This window comes from Necator americanus, chromosome III, assembly GCF_031761385.1.
Source record: "Necator americanus strain Aroian chromosome III, whole genome shotgun sequence".
Taxonomy (NCBI): domain Eukaryota; kingdom Metazoa; phylum Nematoda; class Chromadorea; order Rhabditida; family Ancylostomatidae; genus Necator; species Necator americanus.
Genome location: NC_087373.1, coordinates 39,697,565 through 39,718,905, shown reverse-complemented (window position 1 = coordinate 39,718,905; position 21,341 = coordinate 39,697,565). Strand labels below are relative to the sequence as shown.

General features: G+C 41.2%; 1 protein-coding gene across 1 annotated transcript in view; it reads left to right on the top strand.

Moving 5' to 3' along the window:
- The window catches only part of RB195_012395 (uncharacterized protein), a gene marked incomplete at both ends in the record, with an annotated part of 30,975 nt that overhangs the window by 5,311 nt on the left and 4,323 nt on the right, over positions 1–21,341 (top strand). Inside the window, 12 exons of the mRNA XM_064194223.1 lie at positions 7,363–7,465; positions 8,514–8,625; positions 10,366–10,486; positions 13,829–13,913; positions 14,013–14,101; positions 15,312–15,390; positions 15,497–15,564; positions 17,389–17,490; positions 17,560–17,668; positions 17,727–17,831; positions 18,702–18,861; positions 19,733–19,890. Coding sequence (XP_064051806.1) covers positions 7,363–7,465; positions 8,514–8,625; positions 10,366–10,486; positions 13,829–13,913; positions 14,013–14,101; positions 15,312–15,390; positions 15,497–15,564; positions 17,389–17,490; positions 17,560–17,668; positions 17,727–17,831; positions 18,702–18,861; positions 19,733–19,890 — 1,291 coding nt within the window. The remainder of the gene's footprint in view (positions 1–7,362; positions 7,466–8,513; positions 8,626–10,365; positions 10,487–13,828; positions 13,914–14,012; positions 14,102–15,311; positions 15,391–15,496; positions 15,565–17,388; positions 17,491–17,559; positions 17,669–17,726; positions 17,832–18,701; positions 18,862–19,732; positions 19,891–21,341) is intronic.

Genomic DNA, 21,341 nt, shown 5'->3' with positions numbered 1-21,341 from the left:
ACCAGGTCAGCTGTGGAACATAATCTTGAAACATCGTAGATACGACTCGTACTAATAGTAAAGCAAAAAAAAGGATTATCCCGAAATTCCTAGATTTTTATGAATTAGGAATGGTTATTTAACTTTATTTCTAACATTCTTGACAGTCTTAGAAAATTACGATTCCTATTCAGTCTTCACGAAAGCGATGACACTTGAACGGAATTCCCTAAATTTTCTGGGGATGCTAGGAATGAGATATTTTTGAGAGGCATTTTCATTCTAAAAAAAATAAGTGCTTGTGTTGAAATACAACTCTACCAGAGTGAGTTTAAGGCGATCCCAGCTAGCTATTCGGATTGATCGAAACACATAATCTTATTTTATTCTTTTCTAGCCGCCGTAGGGACCCAGCCTTATGAATTGCGTAATTATTAGAAACGGAATATTTCACTGAAATAAAGCTCAAAGCTATAAAATCCACCGGGATCACATTCACAGGATCCACCAAGATTCTCATATGAACTGCACAATTGGAACTCGTCCAAGTTTTGTTAAGCTTCCCACTTCATCAACATTTTGTCTTTCTGAACCATACGTCCCTCCCGTGAATTCTTATACGATATTCTTGCATTGAGTTGTCTGTTATTTGCTTTCAAGTACAGTAGATGAACTTATCAAATATGTCTCAGAAAACATGTGAAAGACGGTGTCAGCAAACTCCGGTGCGATCATCATCGAAAGAAGTGGTTTGCTGGCTATGGTTTGCTAACTCCCCCGACGTTATTCATCGCAGCTATCGAATTTCTAGAATGTACATTTTAGATGTTCTACGTATTCTAGTACTGCTCTCAGCTTTTACCGGTTCTCTCCTTTGCATAACTAAAGATTTCTGTCCAAAAAAAAAAGAGAGCCTCGCCTTCTATTTTATCGAAGAAGAAAACCCTTGCATCCGATGCAGTATAACAGACCCCACGACTTTTACTGTTGTGCAAGAGGAATGACATGAAGTGGTGTCTAAGTGATCTTACGAACTGGAAACGGACAGTATTCTTATCTCATACGTTTTCAATGTCATAGGAAGGAAGAATGACAAGAAGTAATCCATACATTTACAAAAAATAGCTCCTCTTATCATAAGCTCCAAAATTGTGTGTTATCAAGGTCATCGCAATACTGTCACTCATCAGGACCATACAGCATTTCGAGAACGTTTTTTGATCACCACATAAACATTTTCATTTGTGCAAGGATTAAAGGTACACGAGTCACAAAACATTGTGGAGTACCTCCAACATATGTAAATATATTCAAGTCAGACGAACGGAAAAATTTCATGGTGTTCATTGAATGAGCGCTGTGTTCAGTTTATCAGTCCTTCAGAAAAACGTCCTGGCCATCTGTTATCATCTATTCTATTCGACAACCACTCCGATGGTATCACTGAGATATCAATTCTCGGACCGCAACAAAAGAAGTGCTGTCTCTGATAGTTCTTTTCAATTTCGAATAATGACGCAACTCTCCATATTAATCATCTTTTACGAACAGAACATCGAGAATGACACGTTGTTTTCGCTCATAGTCTGAGTATATATATGGTATACTTCTGCTTCCTTCAATATCGAACCTCGGTCAGCCATAAATTCTCCTACTTACACCTTCTTGTCATCCTTGCAATTCTACAGACATTCCTTTGTATACGGACTATTACAAAATTCTGTTTCGTGAAATTAACGAAAATAATCTGTCAAATAATCGTAAAATGTCACAAGAAGAACGTAATATTAATTAACATAAGTGTATTTACTTCCGCTAGAAAAAAACTTCTTGCTCATGTCTCTTGCTACTATATATGAAAATACAAATAAAAATAGAAATACATATAAATACAATGCGGGTGCATGTGGCGCCGCCGGTAAGATTTTTTAAAGAGTACGATCGTAATATTGTTCGAAACCGCCCTAGAGCCAGCAAAGCTTTTCATCGCCAAGATGTTGATAACTTGGTACAAGACCTGTCCGGAAGGAAAAAAAAACACTGGCTTGATACATCGACTGGCAATTCATAGTATGGGCTAGACACGCGTCTGTAAACTTGCATCTTCGCCGGTGTGTGTCGTCCTCAAACATAACCGAGCCCAACCTTTTCTATCTTAAACTAGAGCTCGCATAGAATCAACCTATCTGTCACTACTTCATAAACGGCGAACTTTTCGGCTCGACCGAGCTGCCTGTCAACGCCAACTGCCCTCAGATCTTCTTTCACCCTCTCCAGACAACTTGGACAAGGCGATTAGGCGATCTCCTCATAGTGTGACCAAAAAAGCGAAGACGGTTTTCTATGACTACTTCAGAAGGCCGGCCAAGAATTTTACATTTTTCGCGGGTCATCCGAAGTCATCCAGGACGAAGCCGCATTCCGTAGACTGCAGATAATTTCATTAACAACATGTTGTAACTTCGCATTGCTTGAAGCGAATATTCTTACACTGTCGACGTACTGGAGATTCTCCAAGGGACGTGCAGATGGTGCAGAAACGACACTGGTCAATGGTTCTTCGCATAATATCATTAACGACAAAGCTAAAGAGAAAAAGGGGCTAATGTTCTTTGTCTCATTGCACTTTGAACGGTGCAGTAAATACGCCTGGTGTTCGAACCACAGTAGTTGTTCGCCTATTTATGTCGTTTATTGCGCGTACGAATTTCTTTAGAATTCCATCGGCGCAAAGTGTGTTGAGAGAACGGTCTCGGTAAGAAAAATTGAAAGCGGCTTCATAGTCTACAAAGGCTAACTGTAGAGGCTTCTAATACCGCTGCCACATTTCAATCACTCTCCTAACAATAAACATCTGATCAGTCGTAGATCGACAGAGACGGAAGAAGCGGATTCTTGGGTTCCGTGGCGGATAGCTTCTTTTGGAGATAAATCATGACAGGGTCCCTTCACAAACCAGGTATCTTTCGCCAATCAATATTCAACGGATGATCATTGTCACCTTGCGAATCCAAGAAGGAGGAAGAAATTTCAGCATTTCTGCGCTAATTCCATCATTCACGCTAAATATTCCATACTTCATTTTTTTTCAGACTAGAAACTCCGGCTCCGTCAGTGGTTCTTCGCTGACGCGGTCTTTGTCTGTTCACGAGTTCACGACTGACGGTCTAATATCTTGCCGGCTCAGGAAGGTGTTGAAGTGTCCGCACATCTTCATCTGGTTTACCAGAGTATTGGCGTTTCCGCCGGTTCTTGTCCTCCTAAGTCTTTTCAAACGCTGCCCCTCCTGACGTCCATTCGACCTTACGAACGATTCAGCTGACGACCCAATCTCTTCCTCCTGGCTGAAGTCACCAGTAGTGCGGACGATGCATACATAATTGTACGTGAATCTTGTCCACACCGATGCAAAAATGAGCTTCTTCCTCGGCGCTAAAACTGGAAACGTTCTCTTTGCAGCGTCATGAACCCACTTAGTGAAAGAATCAGCGTCATCCATTTTCTTCTTAGCCCATGATCCAGAAATAATCAATCCAGCTTCGGTTGATGTTGAACTCCACAACCCAAGTTCTTGAAACCTACCATAAAGCTCTGAAGAAGTGACCGGTGGTCGTATTCGAATGAAATGTCTCAGACAGCTCTAGTCGGAAATCCGAGAAAAAGATGTTCCTTAGTCGAGCTGAAGCCTAAAAGTGGGCAATGGCTTCCACTTTCGCTGGTTGTCCCTTGACAAGTAAGCTAACTGCGTCAGTCACTTCTCTCAAATGTGGATCCAATGATGAGGTTCATCTGCTCGCAAAAGTCTATCAGACGACTTGCGTTGTCTGTTTGCTCCGTGGGATAGAATCATTATCCAAACACATCGGATTGTTGTTTCAGTCCCATCTTTCCATTCGCTTCAAATCAGACTATTAGTGCTGGCTTGGTATCTTGAATATCAATGTATTGAGTTCATCATAAATACTTCCGTGCCGTATTCTCATCCGTTTCCGTAGGGGCATGAAAACTTACGACCCAGAGTTTGAGTCCTCTGCGATCCCGCAATCGTACGAAAGAGCTACGTTGATCCAAACATCTCCACCAGGTTGTTGTAGTCACTGTTCCTAGTAGTTCCCCACAGTTACTGCGCATCCTCCTGCTTTCCTCAGCATCGCTGCAGTTGATGGTGTAATATATCATTGCAGAAGGGTGGGCAGAGCATCTTGTTGGAATTTACCTAATAGCGACCAGTAGTAGTGTACAAGACGGGTGTCTGTTGCCAAAATCCAATGTTTCCCTAAGGGATTCGGCCTACGAGGGCATAAGCTATAACATGGTGCTGAGCTCCCTTTTGCAATATGAGCTTTTGCTATGCAACAGTACAGGTTATATAGTTCGTACGTTCCTAAGACGTATACGTAGTAATCAAGTCCCTAATTGCGTTTAGTGAAAGCAGGGCCACCACAAGCAGGTAACAATCAGACTTATCTTACACCTTATCTTTATTAATTCTCCACCTACCTTCCTCTACCTTTATCATACTTCTACCTTCCCTTCTCTTTGAGAACCTCCCCATTTAACAAGTCTATTTGAAACAACAGACAATTACAACAGCAGACATTTTTGGTGGACGGTGTGATCCTAAGCATTCAAAGCGCACAAACCAATTACCTAGTTAAGCCAACTCTCTGTTATAAAATGTTCTGTTTGCGTGGGACTTCCATGTGTCGTATCGTAAACAATTGCTAAAGTTTAGAGAATGAAAAAAAAAACATCTTCCTTTTATCGTTAATCATACTTGCCAGAAAGGAATGTGGATATGTCTATTCATTCTATTTGTAAGACGTTTTTAGACAATTTGAATTTGTTATATATCCTTTTTTCAGAGAAAAAATTGTAATACACGCTTTTTTGAAGGCTCCCTGAAAGAGCGACGAACAATATTCCAAGACTAGTGTGACTGAATGCGCTTATACATGCCAACATCGTACTTCTACGTCAAAACCGGCACCGATAAAAAAAGGATAAATACAGGGCAGACAGGAAAATCGAACTTTAGTAGGACTCGATACAATCAGTTGGTGTAACTAATCCTTCCAAAACACTGGAAAATAAGTGACGCGACTAGTACTCGATGAATATCGGAGAGAATAATCTCCTGTCTCCCGGTAAATGCACTTATTAAAAGAATTTGCGACAACATGAACTTAGAGAGAGCAATATTCACACAACCGAACTCAGCACTGCATCAACTACGCCAACCCAACATTGTTCTCTTTCATTTTTGACTATTGATCATTTGTAAAATACAAATAATCGTTTGCCAAATACTTTTTTCCAACGAATTAGGAGAGTTGTACACATACATCTTCATCTTTATCGCGATAAACTAACGGTAAAGATATCGATGTTAACAATGCTGTAACAGGGATTCAGTTTTACCGTTAATTTTGTGCAGTTTAGTAATATGCCAACTTTTGTAGACTGCCCAGCACAATTGAAATTTCTACTATTTTTATTTCAAAGATTTTATTTTTCCATATCACTCTTCATCTAGAATTTTGCTTACGATATGTGAATTTGGTTGGTTTTTTTTTTTGAGAGAGAGGGAAATTTAAGCCAAGTTGAGGACCACACTGTTCAAAGGATTCGTCTGCCTTCACAATTTCTTAACTTCCAAGCTGTTCACCCAAAAGAATTTTTTGTAAACACTTTTTTATTATGAACGCATTAACAACTGTTTTCGTCACTTATTTGCCATTCAAAAAAATATGAAAAAATATGCTTCAATTATGAAACTTACATACTTACATGCCCCTATATTTTAATGCAGATTCCGCAGTGTTTCCTATTCATAATAATTCTCTTCTCTGCACTTCCTATTTATGCATCGATTATCAACACAATGTGAGTCGGTTTAGCGCAATCGGTAAGAGGTTCTGCTGTTGCTGCAAGATCGATCGAAAGTTTGACCCCGCCGCGGTGCCAACCAAGACTTGTCTGGAAAGATAGAAACACTGACTTGACTCATCGGCTAGCCTCCACAAGTCATTGTGGGTTTGTAAGCCTCAAATGATTTTGAATTGAAGTGAACGCACTGGCGCATCTCAAACGGATTGATTAACGCCAGAGACTTCATCCTTTATCAACCCAACAGAATAGAATGTCTTTCCAGGGTGGCAGAATTCTCGTTCGCTCCTACTAGAGCGAAAAAAAAACTTGAAATGAGTGTTATATGCCCATGTAGCACCTCATCAGAGGATAAAGGATAAAGTCACTGGCATATCAATTCACCTGGGATGCACCAACGCGTTTTACCGCAATTCGTAATCGTTGAGGTTTTGAAACGCGTGTTGCCTATACAATGACTTGCGGGGGCCAGCCGATGATCAAGTCAGTGTTTTTATCCTCCCAGACAAGTCTGGTACCAATATATCGACCCCGGAGGGATGAAAGGCTTGGTTGCACTAGGGCGGTTTCGAACCCCTAACTGTATGGCTACAACGGATCTCTAACCGAGTGCGCCACACTTGCCCCTGTAGCACATTATTATGACTGGTTTTTCAAAACTTCTTGTCATAAGTGATGTTACTACGGCTTTATGTACCTAAAAATACAAATAGATCAATAGAACAATATATACCCAACAGTAGGAAGATAAATGCAGAGAGAACGAAAAATTAAGATACTGATCCACTGGCACACTCTGGGAAACGTTTCACGTTTACCTATCGCGCTATTCTTCAGCACCAATTAAAAAATGTGGAGAAAATGTAGTTGAGGGGGGTGCCATTCAATGGCGCCCTTATTTCTGGACACTCTATCTTACTTTTTTTCTCTTTTTAACTTTAGCTTACATGTCATAGATCTTCTAAGACCAATGCTTAGGTCTTGGGGTCCGGATTGATTTATTTATTAAATTCCAAAATTAAGGGCGCCACTGGATGCCCCACCCAAGGTACATTTTACCCAAACATGTTACATTTCGGAGATCACTCACTCGTTGCACCTTCTGCTAGATATCAAGATCTATAAACTTAATGAAGTAATGAAGCACTCGCAATGAAGAATCAAAATAAGCAGTGAGGGGATCGAATAACAGACAAAAACTAAGAGACTTTCATGAATTAAAAAAACTTTCTCTGAACAGTTTGGTTAGTGTTTATTTGCTAAGCCACAAAAATTTCCTTTGAAGAAATGACACAGAATTGAATAAAAATGAAACGAAAAAGATATTTGCAACAAAGAAAGAAATAAGAAAATAATTGCGATTTATTGGAAGCAAAATACAAATAAAGTCTTTTCTAAACTTTTCACTACGCCGTATTAACTTTTCTAAACTTTTCACTACGCCGTATATTACCTTCAATTATATTTGACAGACAAACTTAAACGCTTCTTAAGGAGGAAATGGGCACAGCACGAGTGTCACCGAGTGAAGAAAACGTAGAAGAACAGAACAAGACCACTACCCGTCCTTTTCCACTGAAAAAGATTTTTTTCGGAGGTAAGTTATAATTTTACTTCACACCTCCGGTAGAACCGATTTAAATTAATCATTAAACCAGTCACAAATCAGAACGATAAATATGCATTATCAAAATCAAATTCTCAATATCCTTTTGACTTGCTGAGAATCCCATAATGAAATTCCAGTAAAGGAACCAATTTAATCCCTTGTTTGATATCTGCAGCATAGGTGTTGGAAGTCACCTACGAAAGGAAAAGGGAAAATAGAGGATTTATTGGATAACGTTATTGACTGCTTCTTGACTATTAAACGGTTTAGAGAACTGCACCTTAGCACCACGCTCTACCATTTCACTCACAAAATATACTAACGAGTCCCTGCTATTACGTATGATTGGATCAAAACCATTTAAGAGCAGTTGCGGTTGCTGCATGTTTACTATGTTTGTTGCTGTTTATGTACATTAACGTATACTCAGCCACTCATATAAAAGGATACTGATGTTGCAGGCGAACCTACAATGGCGAGACAAATCTTCCCAGTTGGCCTCTGCTATATAATAATTATCAGCGCAGTAGGGAAAACTGTTAACGACGGGTTCTCTCATTTGTGGGGAAATGCAATTTCTCTGAATAACTAATGTCACGCAGATCAATGTGGTAAATTCCAATCGATGCATATTTTCACATCTGGCCTATAAGGTAAAAGGATAAAGGATAAAGTTTCTGGCACTAATCAATCCGCTTGGGATGCGACCCTACGTTCACTTCAATTCAGAATCGTTTGAGGTTTACGAACGTGTATCTGGCCTATACAATGACTTGCGGTGGCTAGCCGATGTGTCAAGTCAGTGTTTTTATCCTCCCAGACAAGTCTGGTATCAATTTTCCGAACCCGGAGGGATGAAAGACTTGGTGAGCACTAGGGCGGATTCGAACCCCCGATCGATCGTGCAGGAAACGGAACCTCTAACCGCTACAATACACCCGCCGTTGGCCTGTAAGGTAGTCCTTGACAATTCGACCGACCAACACTGACTACTTACCTTATAACAGTTTCTTTTTTTTTAAAAGCTGCTTTTCAGTGGTTCTGATACTAGTCTTACTGGCAGTCATCCTAGTGTTGATTTGGCTTATTCTACTCCCTGGCAAAGAGGATGACGGAAAGAAGTGTTCCCGAACCTGTCGGACCCCCAAGTAGGTGTGCTTTTCAGTGTGCTCCTCAAATAATTATATCAACGGTATCAAGGTACTAAGAACAGACATGACCGAACCTTAAGAACACCTGTTTAGATTTCTTCGTAAGTGTGCCATTCAGAACTCTAGATTCAACCGACAACACCACATAAGGTGCTCTTACTTCACATTCTCCATGAACATTCTGTAGGTGGCACACAAGCGTTCAGTCGTTGTTTTATTTCTCTTCGTATCTTCTCTTACACATTCTCTTATCAATGTGCAGTAGATCCGAACTGTGCCGGCTAGTCGATTACGATCTAATCAGTGTTTTTTTTTCGTTTACATGTCAAACCAAAGAGTGAGGTTTCGGAATTTGGAGCAACGTGACATTCGCAATCAGCGAGACAGTAAAGCATACCACGAAACTGAAGATATTGAGGACACAAAGGGCAGACTTATTTTCTGAAATGTAAATTACAGAAATGGGTGTGAGCTGACTTAGTTTCCCCTAATCGTCGCGAAAAACGACGTGGGACATGATGTTTGCTTCTATGAGATACGTCAAAATCACCACCCTTTTGCAAAATGATACGGCAAGTAAACAGACGACAAGCAATGAGGTCGTCTCAGCAGCATATTCAAGCAACCGATTAAAAGACTGTTGAGAGAGCCTGCGCTTGAACAAGGGTGGCGCGATCCAACATATCTTGTAGGAAACGACCCACGCCTTTTTTCCAGGACGATTAGGGGAGCTTGAGCGGGGTTATGCTCATCCCAACACCGTCAATATCCAATATTCTCGATCCCAATATCGTCAGTTCCGTAGCATGGCTTACAATACTTTGCTAATTTTGCGAAAAATTCTTTGCGAGACTCCAAATTCCCAAACCTCACATTTTAGTATGGAACGAGAGGAACGTTGCCTAGATCGTAATCGTCTAGTAGACCAGGATTTCTAGCACATTGAGCACAAGAAGACATGAAAAGAAATAAAACAATGAGAAGTCAGTGCCTTCAGTCCAGCTGGCCATTATCTCTGGTCTAGGGACTCGATAACAAGAATGTTCTTCTAACGTAAAATGTCGAATTACTGAAAGCGGGTCTCAGAAAAGCGTGAAATGAAGTGAATGACTACCTGTGCTCCCAGTGGATCGTATTCAATTGTACAGGTGTGCCCATAGAATCTGGAAAAAGTTGTACTTGAAAACACACTTTAACGCAGGTTTTTTGGTTCTCTTGTATATTGGCTAGATTAAACAACTTTTCACATGAAGCGTTTTCCGTCCGGATCCTAATACCTCACGTTGTATTATAAACGGTCACTTTAAATGGAATAGAGATGCATTTGTGAAATGGTTCTGATTCAAGGAAAGAACTAAACTTTAAAAGAATTAAACTTTTAAAGTTTAGTTGTGTTTGTTTTTACTGTGTCATTGCGAAGGTGCAACACCTGCTAGACAGTAACTGGGGCGCATACTGCATATAGTTGGGTCAAAATGACATGAAGCCACCGACAGTTGCGTAAGCGGCTGCGCTCAAAGCGGCGCGGTGGAGACAGCAGTTGGGATCGAGGTGGGACCACGGCGAACTGCAGCCATCCATTTCTGCAGTTCGCCGTGGTCCCACCTCGATCCCAACTACTGACTCCACCGCGCCGCTTTGAGCGCAACCGCTTACGCAACTGTCCGTGCTTCATGTCGTTTTATCCCGACTATACGTTTGATATGTATTCTTTTTATGTGGAAATATTACTTTTAGGCTTTTAATTCCCCATCCTCCTCTCGTTATCATATCTCTCGATGGTTACTCAACTCAGTACTTATCTCGAAAACTGCAGCCGACATTTGACAGAATGGCTGAATGTGGTGTAACTGCGAAAGTATGTTCCTCCTTTTACAAATCAATATGTCTACAATTCAGGTAGGTTACATTTCTTGTGCAAGACTCATCCAAAATGCATTTAAAAAAGAAAACACTGGAGAAAAAAAAGGTGCAGGATTTCAGCAAATAATGCGCAACTAAGAATGATCACGCTGTGATGTTTTTTATACCATATAAGAAGAGACAACAAAAGTAGAAGTAATTTCTCCAAATCATTAGTGTTAAAATATTGTTTGCAAAGGTTTGCCACATTTTCCGAGCATTTTCTCCAACATTTTTTCTTGCAGATTTTTTTTTGTCATGGTGACTGGTGGTTTTAAATGTTCTTGTTGAATTTGAAGTAACATTTTCGAGTACGCCAAAGCTTTTATCTACTTATGGAGTGATCTAAATCTCGAAAATTTTAGCAAAATCTGCTTGTATGACCACGCTTACGAGATTTCCATTGAAAATGCTAAACACAAATATCATCTTGACTACCTTCACTCTTCATACTTCCCGCGTTTTCTTCGTGCTTGCGAAGTGCCCAGGTTTCTGAAACATGGGCCAAAGTTGAAAGCGCGGTGGTATTAAAGGGGTTACTGTACAACTCCCGATGTACCGTTATGTACTGAGTAGGGACGCCTTGGTTGTCGAAGTCTTTCATAGCCGCTTGTGTCTCAACGAAGTCGAAGGGCTCCTTTAAGTCGAGAAAAGTGAGACATAACGGCATCTTGTACTTTCGCGATACCTCCAAGAGTTCCGAAACTGTGAATGGTCATTCGTGATGAATCCTCTTCAAAACCTGCTTTCTCGCATGGTTGTCCTTCATCTAACACTTTTTCAGTCCTGTTGAAGATTAGTCTTCGAAGGAGATTGTAGACAACGGATAATAAGCAGATTCGGCGGTACCTGGTGATCTCCTATGGATCTCCCCTTTTCTTACCGTCATGATATCATGTCGTACTTCAGAGGGAAGAACCTCTGGAATGGCATGTCCATCTTCCTTCAAATGGTGAGGAGGCAACTGGGCATGGTTGCTGAGGAGATGAAACTAGAAGCCATGGATGATTTTTTTATTCCCCTTCTTGATGCAATCGTTGTTCCATTCGGGTTCTGAATAGCAGTCACCTTCGTATTGCAAATGGCGAAATCACGACGGGCATGGAGATGCTCCTCGGCCCGCCTCTGCAGCTTTACACAATACTCCTGCTCTTCTCTCTTAGGAAGATAGTCGAAGCTGCGCTGGAACATATCTTCTGTCCCGCAGACGTCCGAATCGGGTTCAAAAGAGATGTTCTTTGCCACATGTTGAAAAGGACACCAATTCCACTAACTCCTCAGCTGTAGCATGTTCCTAAGAATAGTTCTTCTCCAGTTTCATATACGGGGTTTAGTAGGTAGCGTCTCTCGTCTCGATTAGTACGATGACGTCGTACTTAATCTTGCTGGTTTGCATCATCAGATCTTGAATAGCCGCTTCGGACGCAAGGCGTGTAAGTACGCGCGTTGTGAGTAGATCGCCATTCTAGTCCTTTTCCGTTTCGGTAGCCTAGGTGACCTCTGCAACAGCGCCTTTTCTAGCGCTACGGTACCAGGCCTTCCTCCGGAATCAGTTAAAGGATAAGGATAAAGTTTCTGGCGTTAATCATTCCGCTTGGGATGCGTTCAGTCCAATTCAGAATCGTTTACGAACGTGTAACTGGCCTATACAATGACTTGCGGGGGTTAGCCGATATATCAAATCAGTGTTTTTATCCTCCCAGACAAGTCTGGTACTCTTTCTTATTCCTTTGTTTTGCATATAATTTTGAAACCCATGAATAGGTTCCAGACCTCTAGTCCCGTGAGTTTTGGGAGAACGTTTCGCCGTCTCGAAGTGGACATGGAGCTTATTTGTTGGAGGCGACTCTAAACCGCCTCCCTTGCTCCTCTAGGTCAATCGAAACGAGCCTTCTGGCGGGACCAACGTGTGAGCTATGAGGATGATACGAGTCAGTCCTGGCACCGCAGAAACTGAGAGCCGGACCCCTCAATCCACCCGCGTCTCAGCGCAAACACAAGGTCGTTCTTGGTCTGCCTATCCACCGCCAGGGAACGCGCACCTAGCATGGCAAATAACTCGCTGTGATTCTCCTAATGGAGGAGAAATTCAAATTGCATGTTCGTATACAAAATGCAAATTCGTATACAAGGGCTTAAAACGACATGAAACTCGGTGCGGTTACACATGCGGCTGCGCACGAAGCGGCGCGGTGGAACTAGGCAATGGGATTCACGGCAATGACTCTACGTCAACTCTAGCAATGAATGGTATCAGCACGGGTCTCTCTCAGATCCGCACTACACTCACCGTACCATTTTGGCCGCAGCCAATTACGCAAGTACACCGAGCGTCAGCTCGTTTTGATCCGACCATATGTGCTTGAGACTACCGATCGAATTGTAATTCTCCATAACAGCTGACCTCTGAATTGGAGTGAATGAACTTCTTGACACTCATCATCGTGCACCGAAGATACACAGAAATACCGATTCCTCTAAATTCTCCAAATTTTCCCCTTTTTCCCAAACCTGTGACATTCGACATAACAAAAATTAAGATATAACGGTCCGTCCCCAAATCTAACATTTGTACATCTTTATTTTACTCTTGTATTCATCCCATGAACGAAAAACCAGAACTTCTAAGCAAAAATGCAAACAAATGTTCTGGTATAGAGTAGAACAAATTTGGAGAAGAATTCATTTGACACCGATTAAAGTCAAGGAATAGATGTGCACAACATAACGCCATTTAGATGAGCATATCCAACTAACGAAGATGCGCTATATAGTTGCAAGGGTCAATATTAGTGCTGGCTGCACCCAAGCAGAAAACTGCAGAAGTGTATTACTCATCCTCCTTCAATCGCTGACAAATTTCTGTCTTTAGTGACAATCTGCATACTGTTAAAGCGTATTCACTCCAAATTGTTATAGCACGTGTTGAATGTTACTGCTACGTGTTGTTATAGCACAATAGACTTCTTTAAACTCAAGATAATGTTAGCTGAACGTTTTAAGTGACTAACTTTTAATTTACGTTGAAGTTGCATAAAATGCGTAACATATGAAAATAGTTGGCGAATTTCTGAAACAGATTCTTTCAACTTCATGTGATGTAAAAGTATTCTAAAGCACCGAAATAGAGAACGTACAAGCAAATACAAGAGATTAAATAATAAAACACCTTTAGAATAATTTTCTAGAACGTTTCCAGCCTTTTACTGTCATTCAAAATCATTCCTTAGGCCAAGAATTTTTGTATTTCTTTCAGTTTCGATTTACTACATGTCTTCTGAACGTTAGTCATATTTAGGAAGTGTACTCGACCTTTCCTTCATTCACTTTTCCAAATCATGTCACACTTGCCACTGGTCTTCACGCTGGACATCACGGAATCGGTAATATATGCTATTTGTTTGCGCTTTGCTCTCATTTCCTTCTGATCTCGAATTGTTTTAAAATTCCACTCTTGAATATCCTCTTGTGTTTTGTTTCAGTGGCCAACACAATATATGATGTCAATGTTTCTTCAAAACCGGAATATCTAGGCAACGCACTTCTCGATGGATTATATACAAAAGAACCGGTAAATCATCAATCTTATTTCTTTCTCTTTACAGAAACTCAAAAAAAGGCTTTGAACTTCTAAAATTAAATATTCAAACAATGAGAATGCAAAGCTATCGCATATCTTTCCATTGCAGCAAGCAAGTTACTTCTAGTATCCCTTCTAACAGCACCCTTTTTGTCAGAAACATTGTCGCACTACACTCACAAAAGTGGGGGTTGAGTGGAAGTCCCTGAAACTGATTACTGCATACGACAAGTGTGCCGATCTGAATAAATCACTTCTGTCTAGCACTTTTTTAGACGTACTGGTTGCACCACACACGATGTCAGCTTTTAGGGTAAAAAATGAAGCAGAAAACTTCAAAGTTGGGACAGCAATGAAGAAGCGAGGTCGGCTGTTCTTTCTGCTTACCATATAACCTAATTTTCTATCAAAAACATGCCTCCGACTGAGAAAAAGCAGTTATCCCAACTTTGACATTTTTCTTCGCTAATGTTCCAACGAATGTATTACGGAGGACAAGAAGATGACGCTCCTGACAAGCTCCATGAAGAAGGTCATGCATCCTACAACGTCAATATTGGCAATTTCATAGGGAAATTGGGTTTGGAAGAACACCTACAGAACTTCACATCGGAAACCAACAGCTTGCAATAAAATGAAGAGGAGGGAACGCACTCTTAGTTCATCATCACAACGAAAATAATTCACAGAGTTCCATATTTCTAAAAGTCCTCTTAACGGTGGACGCGGAAGTTATCCGGAGAAGAGTGCCACATTGAAATCGACCACATCATCGTCAATAGAAAGTTTTCCATGATAGATGTTGCTGTTCTTCCAAATGTGATGCACGATTGCCAAACGCCCGCTCCCTCAAAAAAAAAATCTCCCCTAAGAAGGCATGCCATCGCGTTAAGAAAGCGAAGCCCCCTAGATGATCATTTGAGAACTATTCGCTTCGATAGCCGACTTTTGAAAAAATACTTATCGAACATCATCCGCGGAGAATATGATGGTTGGAAAACATCGTCATGATGCTGCGACGATGGCTTGAGTACCCCTTTTTACAGAAGTACAAGTGATAAAGATGATGCAAAGGTACAGAAGATAATATAAACGGTTTAATTTGAATTCTGAACCGAGCATAATTTCAGCTAAATCAACCTGAGTCAGGTCCTTTCAAGGTAGTTTTGATCGATATTAATCGAGTCGTCTGAACATTAAGATTTGGTCGGTATACCAACGTGAAACGAAAAGAAGGGCGGCTACCAACGCGTGGATATCATCATCCCACAAAAGCACATGTGAGTGTGAATCTTTCTTTGTAATAAAGACATATAATAAGCTATAGCTTCTCTTTTTCAATCCCAATCAATCTCAATCAATTTCTTTCTCAATCAATTTTTTAAGATTATCTACAGCCACATTACAGTCTACCCTACAGACGAGAAGTTACAGCAGAAGAAAAAGTTGACCAGGTTGCAAATTTGTTTTGGACGAATCATCTCATTGTCACCTCTTAATACTAAGTTATCCTTTTTTGCTCAGACTGCACTTTTGAAACTAAGAATAATCGGCAAAAACCTGAAAAAATACGCCCGCTTCACATTCAATTGCTATCCACTTCCAGTCAGATTCTTATCCTGGACTCCATAGAAGATTCCACAGTGTTTACTGTCCCTAGTACAATTTGTTATCTTGAATGCAGGAACGTTTAGACGTACAATCCAATCGAATAATTAACGGCAGCATATCACGAAATTAACTACGTTAGGGTCTCTGTGGGACAATGCAGCGTGCTTGTTCTAAATTACGACTATGATCGTTTTAATTCCCTCCTATCGTCCTGATTGTAGTAGAAAAACGGCGTGGGAAACGGCCTTGAACGCTACGTACGTCAGAATGCGCCGCCCCTGCACTGGCGCCACGTCCACGAGCGAGCGGTTGAAAATCAATGGGGTCTTCTTAGCAGCTCATTCAAGTAAAACCGATGAACAGGCTGCTGAGGGTACGGCAGCTTGGGGTAGCGCGTTATAACGTACCTGGTAAGAACTGAGACCCTTTCTCACGCCGTTTTTCAGGACGATTAGATGGAATTGAGCGCGTCCACAATCATACTCGTCATCCACAACACGAGCTCTTTATTTCTTTACAGAGACTTAAAATTCGTCAATTTCGTGTCACGCTGCCTTTAAGGTGGCTGCTACTTAAATTCATCAACCCACGAATTTGGGGTGGTGCGGGTTTCAGGTGAGTTATGCCTATACGGAGTCGTAGATTATGGGTAGGAAAGCAATTCCGTACACTTCTTCCTAATTGTCGTAAAAAAACGGCCCGGGAGATGCGGTGCGTGCACAAGGCTGACGTGCTCCAATCGAACTGTAGAAAATAGAAAAATAAAATTGTAGAAAATAGCGTCCCGGAATGCTCGAAGCCGCATCTTCCGGGCCGTTTTCTACGGCAATTAGCAAGAAATGGACGAAATCACCCTCCTCACCATAATCTATAATCTAAAGGCATAACCCACCTGAAACCCGCAGCCCGAGATTCATGGGGTGATGCCTTTAACACGTGTATGACGCGCATAAGGTTGTTTGCTTTGGAATGCTTTGGTATCGAAAAAACAGGACCGCACATCTCGCATCACTCAGTCAATGATCCTGCATCATAGTTTTCCAACTATAATAAACTACTACTATCCATACTAACGAAGCACGAAGTCGACATTATTCTGCATGTCGCTTGATAAATAAATAGAACCATTTACGGCATCCTAAAATGCACCCGCGTTGAACTGCTCAACTGCTCTCATATAGAAAGCACGTTAGTTCCTACACTGAATATGGTGAATTAGATCGTCATTAGCTTGAATCAAATATTAACATTTAGGCACCACAACGATCGAAAAAAGCATTGATAAATCATAAAACGCCATAGGCTAACATGTTTTGTAGCGTTTTCTCGACAAACAGAACTAAGCTAAAGGAGCTGATTTTAAATCCGACGCCGAAACCATTGCAGCGCGCCACACTTCCGCGCGTAGCGTCCCTCACTGCCTATGGGGGCAGTTCGAATTGATTTTCGCAGGGCAGAGACGGCGCAAGGGGTTGGGCGTTGGAATAGATGGCGTCGTACAAAACAGAATTCTGGAGGCGGCTGTTTGCAGTGATGCAGGGAGAGATGAGCGGAACTACCCCCGTCTCCATAATCTACGACTCCGTATACGGATATTCCACCTCAAATCCGCACCACCTCAGATTCGTGGTATGCTGCCTTTAAGAATGTCACATTTCATATTACAGATACTTCAATGGCTCAAGATGAGTGACGAAGAACGACCTGGCCTCATTATGACTTACATCAACGAACCAGATTCCACCGGTCACAAAACCATGGGTGAGAAGGTATCGCAGTTTGATCTAGAAATACAACGATGCGTCGCAGAAAAACTATAAATAGTCAGAAACTTTCAGTTGAATGAGGTGTTAGCAAATGTGGATAGAGCAATTGCGAAGCTTATTGCTAAGTTGAAGGAAGAAGAAATCCTGGAGTGTGTAAATATTGTAATTGTATCTGATCACGGTATGTTAAATGTTATCACTCCTCGTAGCCTGTAAGTCAACAAAAATGTATTTTGCAGGCATGATCGAAATCAAAAATCCTGTCGTTCTCGAGAAACTATTCAGCATAGAGGGCATGGTGATTTCTTCTGGAGTGAATACACTTATTTTCCGTGAAAATTCATGTGGGTATCATATACTCTATAATGCTTAACGGACCCTACCAAGTTTAACATTAAAAAGGCAATTGTCCATGCTAATGCAGCGTTCGCGAAAATTTTCGGTATTCCGTACCCATTACACTCGCATTTACAGTCCAGGATGAGGTTTCCAGCTATCACAGCGAAAGCATGAAACGCTCTCTACAATTACAGACACAGATGAATCCTCCACGAATCAACTTTACATCCACGTGATCAAATGAAACCGCACGAAGTGGACTCATAATTCGTATGCGCTTAAATAGCTGATATCTCAAGTAAACTGATCAGTCCGCCGTTTCTTATTCATCCATTCTCCATTCGTAGAGGATGAATGACGTTTTCACTGTGATAATTGCGAATAACATTCTACATCCTACCTACTGGAGAGTAGGATCAAAATTGAAAGTTTTCCTCGAACGCTGACTTTAAAGGCATCACCCCAAGAATCTGACGTGGTATTGATTTCCGAGGACCCCGGACTACACGGGAGTGGGGATTGCAAAAACGGATGGCTTCGGTGTGAGTGCGGTTCCTTACGACGTCCTCTACTGCAACACGTCACCCTTGCGCCCGTCCCTTTTTGCGATTCGTCGAAAATCCATTCGGACACCCGATGAGCAACTCATTTCACGAATCGCAGGCGGGAGTGGGTCGCAAGGGTGACGCGTCGCAAGAGGACGTCGTAAGAAACCGCCTTCCGAAGCCATCTGTTTACAGAAGAGAGAGAGGAGCAAGATCCCACCCGTTTTTGCAATCTACACGCCCGCATAGTCTCTGGCCCTTGGAAATCCATACCACGTCAGATTCGGCGGTGATGCCTTTAACGCTCTAGAAGATAGACCAACTTTACAGCGTTAACTGATCAAGAAATTATGAATGCTCTTACATGCAACGGAAAGGACCATGTACGCGTCTTTACTAAACCAACACTTCCACTTAGATGGCATTATTCGGAGTCAAAAAGGATCGGGGATTTCATAGTCGTCGGGAATAAGGACGCGAGGATTTACAGGTACAAATTATTCTTGTGAAAATTGGAGAGTACCTCATATTCCTAATTCCTATCCTATATATATATATATATATATATATATATATATATATATATATATATATATATATATATATATATATGTATATATATATATATATATATATATATATATATATATATATCCTTATATATATATCCTATAATATATACATATATATTTATATCCTTTCCTCGACTGTGCCCTAAGAGTGAGCGGATTCGGATTCGCTTGGGGCACGGTTGAGGAATGGTGTGTGAAACATGGGAATTTCCTGTGTTGCGACAAAACCCTGCCGAACACGAGTATGTGTTAGCGATAATAGGTTTTGACCATAACAAGCAACATTACGCAGTATTTATCACTCCACCAATTTATCACTCCTAATCAGGTTGTGCAACCTTGCCTTAAGATAATACGATGACTTCGATAGCGGGTACAACCTTAATGGTGATATCTCTTTTACAGTCTCAGATCAGTTAACGAATTTCTAAAAACTCTAAGTTCACTTTCGAATCAAGTATTTATCTGATTACACTCTAACTATAATAGCACGCAATCGTAGAAAAAAGTTCAAAGAGGCCTGACACTCGAAAGGTCGAAGAGGACAACCAAAAAGTGGGTCTCGCAGTAGAGAAGAAGATAGTCTTAGAAAAAGAAAATGGAAAGAGAGAAGTAAGCTATCTATTTCGATGATCGCAATTCCTTCACCAGTTGATAGAGACCATTGGAAAATGTTTATACCTATCTTAAGAGGCAAAACGTTTCCTTCTTCCACAACTTCCGCCTATCGCCGTGTTCTTACTGATAGCTGTATTTTTTTCCTGTACGGAATGAAAGTAAGTTTTTCAGTCGGAATGAGGAGCTAGAAAGAAGCAACAAGAACGCCCACGGATTTGATTACATACAACCCGAGATGACATCAATTATGTTCGCTCGAGGGCCTAGTTTCAAAGAGAATTTTGTGCTTCCCCCGTTTCAAAATGTGGAATATATGAACCTATGGACAAGTAAGTGCTTACGAAAGCCATATGTCTCATATGGCATGACATATATAGATTAGAAAGACAGACAAATAAAATGATATTCGATAATAGGTAGAGCAGCAAAGGGCGAAACATCCTCAAAACGGATGAATCAAGAGCACTCGTCAAAGCAACTGTTTGCACCCTTACACTCTTAACGAATATAAATAAAACGTCTGGCGTCGATAAGTACGCTTGGAATGAGCGAATACGTTTTGCATCAATTCAGATTCATTTCAGGTTTATGAACGGGTATCTGGTTCAAAGTATGACTTGCTAGGCTAATTAATGTATCAATACAGAACTGTGAGTGTAACGAGTTGCTTTACTGGATAAACTGATTTGTTTAATATTTCTGACCTATTCTATTACTAACTTTGTGAAGGAATGTCCTGGCTTTCTTTTTTTTTACTAGGTTGAGTCGGAACTACCCGGACGTGGCACTGATGACTTCTAGGGATCAGCAAAGAGCTAAAGAAAATGGACTTCCGAGCTTTAGAGTATGCAAGATTCGAGATAATAAAAGGCTCTTCGAAGCACAGACTAACAAACACACCGAACTATAGTAGTTTTTTTCCTGCCACCATGCCGCGAAATTTCAAGCCGTCGCCACTCCACCTAAGCAAACGCCATATCTATCTGGTCAAGAATCCGCGGATATCGATAGACATCTGGAGGAAGTTTACAAGGAGGTTGACAGAGGGTTGACAAAGGTGCGGATGTAGAAGAAGTCCCTAAACAAAGCGTACAGGCCAAAAAGGTTATGATCTGCATCTGGTGGAGCATACACGGCCTCGAATACTGGGAGGTGCTCGCCGAGGGATGTACAATGATCGCAGACGTCTACATTGAGCGTCTGAGGAATCTTAAGCCAAATCTCGAAAATGCACGCCCGCAGGAGCACGAAGTCTACTTCCAGCACAACAATGCTGGGGCACACATTGCAAGAACGACCGAAGCTGACCTGATAAAGTTCGGCTGGACAATTTCACTATATCCACCGCATTCTCCAGACCTGGCTCCCTCGGATTACCACCTTTTTTCCTAGCTCCAACGTCATCTGGATGGTCAAGACTTCCAAACCCGCGACGACATCAAAAAGGCACTCGAGCAGTTCTTCAAGGAACAGTTACCAGTTCTACAGCAAATGCATCTACCATGCGCCTAAACGTTGACAGGAGACCATCGATCCTAATGGGGCGTACTTCAGATGATTCACAGTTATCGTTTAAAAATTGTAAGTTGTAAATTCTAAAAATTGAATAAAAATATTGTCATTTTGTCCGAGAATTTTCGACTCAACCTAATACTTTGGCACTTGTAATTTACAACATAAATCCTATATATAATCTATTCATTATCTTTTAGAACATAACGCCGAAAATTAGCACCTGTAGTCGGGTCAAAACGACGAAGTACGGTGCATTTGCGTGAGC